Source organism: Anomalospiza imberbis, chromosome 10, assembly GCF_031753505.1.
Source record: "Anomalospiza imberbis isolate Cuckoo-Finch-1a 21T00152 chromosome 10, ASM3175350v1, whole genome shotgun sequence".
NCBI classification, from domain to species: Eukaryota; Metazoa; Chordata; class Aves; order Passeriformes; family Viduidae; genus Anomalospiza; species Anomalospiza imberbis.
Window position 1 is genome coordinate 3,520,771 of NC_089690.1, and position 11,406 is coordinate 3,532,176.

Here is an 11,406-nt window from a genome sequence, read left to right on the forward strand (position 1 = left end):
CAGGTGACTAAAAAGGGCAAGGAGAAACCTCCTCCCTCCTCTCTGCCCTCTGAGCTCAGTTACTGGTTGGCCTAGCACATTCCCCTCTGATAAAAGTCCATAAAGTGGACTGTACTGAAGGTGTTGATTAAAAATAAATATTAACAAAGCACAGCTCCCATGTCTTCTCACTTGCTCCTCTGGGGAGTAGGTTGAAGGTCAGATTTTATAAGCACATATTGGAGTTAATCTCCCATAAATTTGAATTATTTCCACCAGTTAGGAAATTTAGGAAGAGTCCAAACAAAGGGCTTGTTACTACAGAAGGAATTTCTCCTCCTTCACTGCCAGCCTGGATATGTCTGAGCAAGAATCTGAAAGAAATAAATACACTGAAAACCAGTTTTTATAGAAAAGTCCAGCCCAGTAGGGGGTGGAACTTAAATAAGGAATCTGACAAAATCCCACTGCAGGGATGCACAAATCATTTTTCCTAGGGTAAGCCTTTAATTCTGCACTGATCTTTGCACAAATAATTGAAGTTTATTTCTATATTATATTTAACAGAATGGTAAAAAAGGGGGGAAATGTTGTCATTTAATGGCTAATAGGCACTATTCCAAATCTGGAATTACTGCAGGTGTCAGCTTAATTCTTGAAATTACCTACAGAAATGAACAAAGACCCACAAACTCACAGAGCCCAGAAACTCAACTGGTAACCTCAGAGATCAATAAAAGACCTTTCACCTCCAACAATGAAACAATGAAATTCCTGGAAAACACCCCAATAAAATCAAGTCCTCAAGGTTTTCCCCATAAAGAAAAGGAAGTGAGGGAGAAGGGAGGTGTGGAATGCCCTGCAGTTCCCAGATTGCACCACTTCCACCAGTGCTGAGCGTTAATTACAACACAGGAGTCAGGGAGGTGATGAAATTGAGATTATTTAACAGTCAAGGTTCCTTCTCTTATCTTTGCTCTGCCCTCTAACCAGTACAGATAATATTAAGCAAAATAAACCATTATTGTACATTTAAAAGAAAGCATTTCTCGGTTTACATTATCAGCAATTTTGTGACAGTGTTACTTTAATAATTTGGCCTGTCAGAAGGATGATCCAGAGTCTAAAATGCCCCAGCTCCCTTGAAAATCAAGATTACATTGGGATTTAAATACACATGATACAAGAAATTTAACTAATTTCAACATGACTGCTTGTTACACAATTCTGAAATCTTTCTCTGAGCTTACAGTAATATCTTTCACTTCAAACCAGCAGATTTCAGTAGTCTTGGCAACACTCAGTGTTGTTTTCCCTCACACTGTGGCAGAGTTGAACTGAACCAGCAGCATGGGGTAAACACCCTGGCACCTCTCTAGTGACACTGTGAAGGTCTGCAGAACACAGACTTGCTGTAAAAATAGTTAATTCCCCATTCTTGTCCCTGCAAATAGAACCAGCTAAAATGTGAACCCATGGAAAAAGCTTTTCTGCTGAGAGTAAAGCATTTCCATGAGTAAAAGAGGATTCCCTTCAATATGGGGTGTAGGAGAAATTCTCTAATCCAATGACAATAATTGAAATTTTGACCTCAGATGACATTTCATGACTCCTCTGACACATTTCATGCTGGGAGGAGATATTATTAATATAACAAGAACTGCTCCCTCCCCAAGCTTCCAGCCCTGTATTTAAATCAGTGAATCCGCTTTCAAATAAGATCCACTGATTTCACTACTGATCATCTTACCAGAAACAGATTATCAAAGTGCAGCAGCAGGATTCACCACCATGGTACAAGCCTCAGTATCACAGTCTGAGCCCCATCTATTTCAGAGACTCAACTGGGGGTTCTAGCAATAAATGGATATTCCAGTGACACTGCAAAGATATGGGGGGAAATGGAAGTATTGCCACAATAAAGACTAGGAAATCTCTGTTTTAAGTACGGAGTAAGAAAACAATATTTATTATGTACAGAAAAAAAATCTGTTTATAATAGAATGGCTTGGCTTGGAAGGGACCTTAAAGCTCAGCTTGTTCCACCCCCCCTGCCATGGGCAGGGACATTTCACTTCCACTAGACCAGGCTGCTCCAAGGCACAATATTTGCAGTATATTGAACAAAATATTGAAGCCATTTATTAATGCATGTCCTTGAAGTTTTCTGGTTTGAGTTGCCACAAAAAAGGACAGAAATAGAGACCAAGGTAGGGTAAAACTGATTGTGTGTGAGGCTTCCTTGTGGAACATCCAGGCAGGGATGGAGTGCTGTCATTTTGCTCTCTGCAAACCACAGCTGGCACTGTGTGGACTATGAGAATTACCTTGACTTCCAAACAAACTCCTACACTTTGCAATTTACTCACATGATCAAGTAATGGGTTTGTCTAATTACAGCCAGTCATGTCAAATTCCTCCTGGAAAACCACATCACTCACTGGTAGTTGTGCTTTTAAAAATGACCCCTGCTTTCACTGAATTCCCTAACCATTTGTTTTGCTCAGAGTAGTAATAATTTGAAAAGTTTACATTTACTATATGAATCTTTACATTCAGGGGATTTTTTAAGAGAAAGCATGATATGCTTTCAGAGATCCTACACCAAAAATGAGCTATCAATTAAAATAAACCTGTTCCTCTGACTTATTCAGTATTCCAGGAAGAAGCTCAAATTAAAAAGTTCCAGTAAGCAATTCTAGTTTTGCCTTCACTGCAGTTCTGAAAAATGGGAAATGCTGGAGAATTTGGCACAGTAATGCACCCCAGAAACACACACTTGTACTTCTAAGAGATCACTATGGCCTCTCTTCTACTGCAAGGATGACAGGAAAATTAATTTTTAAACTGGAGCAAACATCTACATTTAATAGAATCCTTCTACTGCAGCCTGCCTCACACACTGCCTTTCTTAGAAGCCAGTAACACCTCTAGGAAACAACAGATGTAAGGTAAGTTGGGACAGAAGGAAGGATTTCTCATGTTCAAAGAGTAAACTGTAATAGCTGCTGCTAAAAATAAGTTGGAGAAGGGGTATTAAATGTGATTAAATATTTAATCCCTCACAGATAGGCTTCAGACCTGACTTTTATCAGGAAGGAGATCATGTTTCCAGAAATGATTTCCAGTGCACTCCACAAAAGGTTTCTTCCAACCCTTGGTACCACAGGTGGGATCAGCATTGCTGTTTTCTATACACCAGTAGATGATAAAGGAATTGGGATTTTTTTGGAGGGAGGATAAATGCAAACAGTTCAAACAAAACCTGGGCAGTGATTTTAAGACTAAAATTAGCAGAAAAACATTGATAAAAGCTACAGAGACAACAGTTTCCTTCTCACATCACCTCTGAATCTCTGGATCTGCTCAGCCCTCAGCTCCAGGAAACAAGAGCTTGTTCTTTCTCTCAAAAAGTGTTTTACACTTTTTTCAGTTTTATGAAGGTTATCTGATTGTATCTACATGGTGTCAGGATGTACATAAATACCTGTATTCGGGAATTAGTAAAAAATACAGCTTGACTTAAAAAGCCCAATCTGTAGAAGCACCAACTGCATCCAGAAATCAGGAATTTGAGTTAGTGATTCATTTTTTGACTGAAAATGGCTTAGTTGAGTGTGGTGGTGTGGATAGGAGCAGACTCCTTACTCTGCCCTCTAGGAGCTCAGGCAGGCCATCCTTCTCTCATCATGTCTGTAATTAAGCCCTGGAAATGACTGCCAAACTCTGGGATCAGAGACACCTCAGGAAAATAAGATTGCGGCTAATGTCAGGTACTGTAGGGGAGGGGGAAAATGCAGAGGATGAGGTGGAGCAATTGCAGTTTCTTCTACTGACTAATTAAAAACACATAGCAGAAAATCTCAGGGGGTTTGGGCTGGGCTAAGTGACCACAAAAAGATCAGAAGTGCATCCAGCTCACAAGACCCTTCCTTAAACAAGGACAGCACCAAACAGGTTGAATTCCTCAAGTGCTCACCTCAGGCTCTGACATGACTAGAAAATCACATCCCTGAATCCTGAAAATCCCAAGAAAAATCACCCAATGAAGGATTCAGCATTAATTACTTGTTCTGTAGAGCTCATTTTTTCCAGTAATCTGATTTATTTAGCTTTCATTACCATCAAACCTCAAAGCAGCACCTGACTTTCAGCAGGGCAGATTAAATGACTTTTTCCCTGCAAGGATCCCATTCCAAAGGAGCAAAGTGAACTCTGTTAGCCACAAATTGCTGGCAATATCCTCACCAGCACATCTGAGATCCTGTAATGGGCACTCACATCTCCGAGAGGGTGGAAGCCTTCCTCATAAGCTGCCCCACCCAAACTCACAGGCTGACAAGCAAACAGCCAGCCCAGTGAGACAATGGGCTTGGAACATCGTTTTTAAGGCTCAGGAATTCAGTCAGGCAGGAATATGAGTCTCCAAGAAGCCAGAATGCAAACTCACCACCATCAACCCATCCTGCCTCCCTCCTGCTGCCCCAGCTCTGAAATGTCCACTCAGTTCCACCACTGACAAGCTTTAGGAGGCTTTAATCACCACCAGTTAACAAATATTTGGATCTATTTTGCATCACGTTGGCTACCGAGACTTGTGTGAAACAGGGAAGGGGGAACACCAAAGCCCAGGGAACAAACCCACCCCATGAGCTCATTCTGCTCAGTATTCCTGCAGGCTGCCCTGTGATCCTCAGCTCCAGGGGTGCAGAGGGAATGCTGCAGCTCTGGTAGAAATTTATCCTGGAACTGGTGTGTCCACAAGGAAAGAGCACTTGGGCATGGGTTACATGTAAATATGGGCACATGCTCAATTTATATTTCAATTCTGCTATGGACCTGGAAACAAACTTCCCTGAGTTCAATGATTGGAACGGGGCTCCGGAACCTCTTCTGTACTTGGGTTATGAGTAAAAGCTAAATGATTCCAGATAACCCAAAATCTTGGGCTGCAAAACAGACACCTATCTATCTAGTTTATACATACTTATATGTGTATGCAAATGCATATATAAATAAATATACATTACACCATATACCTCTTCCATACTAAAATTCTGCACAATTTCAAGTATTTCAAGTATTTCAAGTATTTAGAATATTAAATATCAAATGAAAATATGAACGGAGGTTAAAAAAAATGGAGTCAGGTGCTCAGAGGAGGTTACAAACCAAAGCTTTCCATTTCAGGAAGCCAGGTAGCAGAATTTGGGATGCTGCACTTGCCATTTCAGGGGAAGTACACACAGAACCAACCTCTCCTCTTACAGTGCTACCAGGGATCTCTCAGGCAGCAACAAGACCCTATCAAAATGCTGCAGTGTGATGTGCAACCTGAAAGTCACGGGACTGACAGGAATTCAGGATTCTGTTATTAAGAAGAGCAGCCAAACACACAGGAGCTGCAGTAGTTGCAGCTCTACTTGTCTGATGCATGTGAAAAATAAGCCATTAAAAGTAGTGCTGGTTCTTCCCAGCCCTGCCAACTCAAGGTACAAGTTTAAGGCACTGTAAAAGAGGGATGTAATAGTGAAGTACACCCAGAACTGTGTGATGTCAGAGCAGCTTTGGCATCTGTGCAGTTTGCATGCAGGTATGATAAATAGTAACCACTAAGGTGACACAGAACTGTGATCTAGTACTGCAGTGCATTGTGCAATTCCACATTCATGAAGCCACCATAGATCTGACCAACCCCCAGCAGGAGCCTTCCTTTAGGACAAATGGCACAAGAGGCACAGAGCAACCTACATTTCCTTTACAGCCAGTGCTTTCTAACACTGGACCAGAAACCTTTGAGGAAATCCACACCTTGGCCACAGCAGGGAAAACTCTCAAGCCCAGAGTCCCTGCTGGGCTGGCTGCCAAGATCACAGGACAGCCTCAGCCTGCAGAGAGATTGCACAAGATCACACTCTGACAGGAAGAGCAGAAAAAATTAAGGTACTAAGAGGCACTAACTGTAGGCTGTTATTAGGATTAGGGATTAAAACAGATTAAACAGATTAAAATAGTACACAAGGGGTTACTTAACACCCAGAGGATGAGAAGACAGAAGCTGCAAGGGCTAAAAAGATGTCTGTAGATCCTTTCAATCCTGCAGCAGTCACAGGTACAATCAGGCCCACCTGCAGCTCTCAGTGTGGTTCTGTTCTAGCAACTGAAGTCTGTTCCTGTATGGCAAACAGTTCAAGACTTCAGTTTGACAGTTTTAAATTTCATTAAAATCTCATTTCATTCATAAATTTCATTTAAATCTCATTCAAAGGAGGCAAAGAGCATCAAGTTTTGCCTTTATCACTTTAAGAAATACTAAGTAAGATTATCTCCATGCTTCAAATGTATATAGTGCTCAGAGAATGAGACTTTAAAATAATCAGCTTACTGGGAAGATCAGCTTCTCTATGAAAGACCTTATAGACAACAACGACTTCAGGTTTTCTCAGCAGTCAAAAAATTTTGTGTCATCTCTGAATTTTGCCCCTGGTAGTCCCTTACAAAAGCAGCCCTACTTTCTCCATGCCCAGCAGAACTTTGTTAGAGAAAAATGCCAAAGTTTGATACTCTTCTACGAAAATCTTCAGCAATTTGATCCTCTACAGGAGGCGAGTTTAAGATCCCAGCTTTTCTAACCCAGCGACTGTGTTTCCCAGGTTTGCCACCCTTCCCTTTGTACCCTGGGCTCATTCCAAGGGGCACAAACACCTCTCAGCAGTGGCTGAAGCTGTGAACACCAGGGAGAGCAGAACTCCCCAAACCCACAGCCATGCGCAGCTCTCTTCAGATCAGGTGTGTGTGTTAAATGATTCTGAGACTCTTCCTGCCCCATTTCCCAGTGATCTGTGCATTCTGCCTTGGTATTTTCCCACGTATTCCCAGGAGATTGAGCCTCCTCCAGGTGTTGCTGTGTTTGAGCAAAACAAGGCAATGAAAAAGATAAAAATCTAAGACAGCTGGCTTTTCATGGAAAAACAGAAAGAAGAGCTCATTCGGGCATGAAGAACTGGCAAGTACCAAAAAGAGGGTTGTTATTACCTAAATAGGTGAAGAAACCCCTTAAAAACATGGAAAACAGTAGAGGGGACAGCAGGAAGTGAAGGGAGCTGCACTCTGAGCTACAGCTGAGGATCTTGATTCAGATTTTGGGTAGACCAAAGGCATTCAGGTCCTAAACTGCCACGGTGTCCATAAACTCAGGAGTGTCCATGAACCTCAGGCATTTCACAAATGGACTCAAGTTTCACTCACAAGCCCTGACAGGGGAGCTCCCAAGCTCCTCTGTGTGCAATCAGGAAAGCAACTGCCTTTGTAGGCTCCAGGAGTCACAACAAAACCCTACAATAAGTCAGACAACAGGTGATACTTCAGTGCCCTCCAAGAGATTCACTCCAGTCAGACTTCCAGGGGCACAGCCAGCCTGCCACAGTACAGCCTCAGCATTCTCAAAAACACCACTTTTAGAAGTTGCCTTTTTATTTTTATAGTTTATATTTAAACCTATAAAAGCCTCCTGCTGAAATGGTTGTTCAGGAAACAGAAGTCCAAGTAATCCTTTTCTGCTCAGCTTTAAAGTCTTATTCAATCACCCAGGAGAGCTGTGAACACCAAGAAATCAATCCCTGTGGCTGCAGCACCCTCCTTTCCTTTAACTTTGCCCTTTAACTGGTCTCTTTTTAAAAGATTTCAGAGTGCTTCCACCATATTTCAGGCCCCAAAGTTATCTCTACTCCAGGATCGACAGAGAAACTGGTTATGCTGCATGGAAAAGATAAGCTGCATTACCAATGCAATACTTTAATTTTATTGTTCTCATAAAGCAATAAACTCAAAGAATAATCTTTGGACAGCCAAGAGATGTAGCTCAGATATTCACAGAGGGAGCTTTTTTGCTTGGTTTTGTTTTGTTGTTGTTTTTTTTTTTTTTTAATTTGGCAACAGGAACATTGTTGATTTAAAATCCAGGTCACTTAAAATCAAAAGTTCAAAGTGCAGTCAAATACTGCACCTGCAAACTGGAATTGCTGTCAGCATTTTATGTCGTTTCCAAGTCTCTGCTTAAAGAAAATTCCCTCCTATTGTTCCATAACAAAGAGTTAAATAGGACAGGCTCAGGAACGGGTTTGGTGGTGGACACCACCAGTCAGCTTGTGTCTCTCCAGCTGAGCTGGGCACAGGCTCTGAATTCTCTGTGCTCTCCTTACTAACAAACTCCTGCTGCAAAAATCCAGGTGATTGTGCAGGGGAGGCCATTGCAGAAAGACAGGGAAGAAAAGTTTATTTCCCAGATCCTCTGGAGTCCTCAGGAATATAACTTCCCTTTACTTTAGAGGGACATTAGGCAGCTAGGGGCTCTGCTGCATTTAGTATTTCTCTGGGCTCTCACCCTCTCTTAGGTCTAACAGCTACTTGCAGAGCACAGGAAAATTTAAAGAACCATTTTTTATTGTTACATTTTATTTTTCCTTCCTTGTATTCTGTGACTTAATTGGCAGTGATTATTTTTTTTAAACGGGGTTTAGTGCTACCACACTTGGCATAGATAAATTCTCCTGCTTAATGGGCTTGATACACTGGCACAGATCCCAGAACCATGTGAGTTTATTGCATGGATCATCAAATCTATTAATGTTACCAGATCCTGGTCCATATCTCACATTTCCCATTGATACACTGGAACAAGCAAGAGAATTACAGAAAATGCAGCTCCCACAGCTGCCTGCTGCTTCCATGAACACGCCTGGATAGATGGTGGCTACTCAAAATCATGTTTCAAGCATGGAAAGTTCAACCCAACAGTCCAGACCTCACATTATCTGATCCAGAGAATCTCCCCTCTGTGGCAGGACAAAGTCTGTTGCTCGCTCCTCTTTGGCAAAGCCAGAGCAACAGAAAAAGCCAACTTGTCAAATTTTAGCTTGAGAACAAGATACTCCTGTGTCCTCTGTTGGCAAATGCACAGCCTAGCAAGAGTAGCCCTTTAGCCATCTGCCACACACCCCCTTCCCAGCCAAACCTTTACACCTTTTCTGTGACTAAAATGAAGGCTTCTGGCAAAGAGCTCCCTGGTATTACCTGGAAATGGCCTGAAAGTGAAATTCTAAGTGAGGGTGGTGTCTGGTGAGCTGGTGACTGAACATGTTGAAGGAAGGCAATCACTGTAAGAATCTAACAGCATAAACCCAACTCTGTGCTCTCTGCACACAAACTGTGTGCTGCCAGGCATGCTTTGATGGTAGCTTCCACAGGGAAAACGATAGCTGAGGATCACCCTGAAGTTTAGTGCTGCTACAGCAGATCCCCCTGATTCTTCTTTGATGCTATTTTGAGAAAGAAAACTTGAAAGCTGTCTCTGGGCTTTGTGCTGACCTGATAACCTTGCACTTGACAATTAGAGAGGTGCTGAGGTCTTTCACTTCCCAGACCACTGATGTGTCAGGTACATCCCCGCTCCTTTGCTTCTGATTTCTTGGCATGGAGATGTCAGACATGGACAACTTTTCATCTTCAACTACAGGACCCACATCTGCTGCATCCTTAAACCAAGGATCTGTATTTATGTGGCACCTTTAAGCCAAGAAATTCCAAGTTATTCCAAAAGTTATTCCAAAGTTATTCCAAAACAGCCTTACCCAAGTAACTTACTTGAACTTTACTTTTAAATCACCCTTTAAAACCACTTTATTAGAATACTCTTCTCCTCCATCCTGGAGTTATTTAAGGTTTATGCTGCCCAGGAGCTGCGCATGGATGCTCAACATAAAACCCTGCAAGACAAGCGGGTTTTTGTGAGGGAAGCCCACAAAAATCCCGGACTGGACACAGTCTGCACTGCACGCCTGCCATTCCCAAGGAATCGCCAAGTGATGTGCAGTCCTTTGGGAATACGAGTCGCTACAGGGTGTGCGGGAGGGCATGAGAGCTCTTCAGGAACCCCCAGCACCGCACCCTGACCTCGGCGGGGCTGGGGTCCCAGCGCGGGGAGGGAGACCCTACAACCGCACAGGCTGGAGGGGCAGAAGGAGGAGAAGGAGCAAAACTTTGACAGAGGTTGGACAGCCGGAGGAGGAGGAAGAGGAGGAGGGTGCTCTGCCAGCCGTGAGGAAGGGCAGCAGAGGCTCCTGCCGAGGGAGTACCTTGTAACTGAGCCGAGAGCGACTCCTGATGCTGCTGGTACTTGAGCGCCGTGGCCTCAGCCTTCCTCAGCTGGCCCTGCAGCTCGTAGTAGAGCATCGCCCCGTACAGGAACCCGAACACCACGGTCAGCAGCAGCAGCGTCTGGAAAATCCGCTTCTGTTTCCGGGAGCACATCCCGTTGCCCATGTCCCCGGCGGGGTCCCGAGGGCCCCCGCCCGTCACGGCTCAGCAGCGGGCGGGAGGCGGCGGCATCGGAGGCCCCGGGAGGAGCAGGAGGAGGAGGAGGAGGAGGAGGAGAAGGAGGAAGGGAAGGAGGGACGGCGGAGGCGGGGCCGGCCCAGCGTTTCAGCCCCTGGGCACGGCCGCGGCGCCCGGGGCGGTCTCTGCGGTGCGGGCAGCAGCGGGGCCCATGCCAGGGATGCTCCGCGTCCCTGCGCCCGTGTGCGGGTCCCTGCGGCCGGGGGAAGCTGCGGGGAACAAAGGCAGGTCCCCGCACTGACGTGTCCCCGCTCGGCCGCGGCTCCCCCGCCGCGGGATCCCCGAAGGAAGTCCCGCTCCGGGCGCGGCCTCATTGGGTCGGGCCGCGGGGCTCTGCCCTCCCTCCGGAGCGCATTGGGTGCCCGCCGCGTCCGTCCGCAGCGGGCCGCGCTTCCCGCCCGCCCCTCCAGCCTCCGGCTTCAGCCCCGCGTCCCCTCAGCCCCGCATCTCTTCAGCCCCGCATCCCCTCAGCCCCGCATCTCTTCAGCCCCGCATCCCTTCAGCCCCGCATCCCCTCAGCCCCCCAACCACTCATCCCCTCAGCCCTGCATCACCGCATCCCCTCAGCCCCGCATCCCCTCATCCTCTCATCCCCTCAACCACTCAACCACTCATCCCTTCAGCTCTGCATCCCTGCATCCCCTCAGCCCCGCGTCCCCTCAGCCCCGCATCCCCTCAGCCCCCCAACCACTCATCCCCTCAGCTCCGCATCACCGCATCCCCTCAGCCCCGCATCCCCTCATCCCCTCATCCCCTCAACCACTCAACCACTCATCCCCTCAGCCCTGCATCCCCGCATCCCCTCAGCTCCGCATCTCCTCATCCCCTCAACCACTCATCCCTTCAGCTCTGCATCCCTGCATCCCCTCAGCTCCGCATCCCCTCATCCCCTCAACCACTCATCCCCTCAGCCCCGCATCCCTTCATCCCCTCAACCACTCATCCCCGCATCCCCTCAAACACCCATCCCCGCATCCCCCGGTGCGGGGCCGCCTCGGGAGCGGGGCTCATGCAGTGATGCGTGGGGCTGTGACC

At 45.8% G+C, this 11,406-nt stretch overlaps 1 protein-coding gene across 2 annotated transcripts in view; it reads right to left on the reverse strand.

The window, feature by feature from the left end:
* GOLIM4 (golgi integral membrane protein 4) overlaps positions 1 to 10,763 on the reverse strand; it is a 29,817-nt gene extending 19,054 nt beyond the window's left edge. Inside the window, exon 1 of one of the 2 annotated variants that reach the window (XM_068200243.1) lies at positions 10,113 to 10,763. In XM_068200243.1, the coding sequence (XP_068056344.1) occupies positions 10,113 to 10,299 (187 nt within the window). In that variant the 5' untranslated portion in view covers positions 10,300 to 10,763. The remainder of the gene's footprint in view (positions 1 to 10,112) is intronic. The other variant, XM_068200244.1, reaches the window with a different exon arrangement.
* Between the last annotated feature and the right edge of the window lie 643 nt (positions 10,764 to 11,406).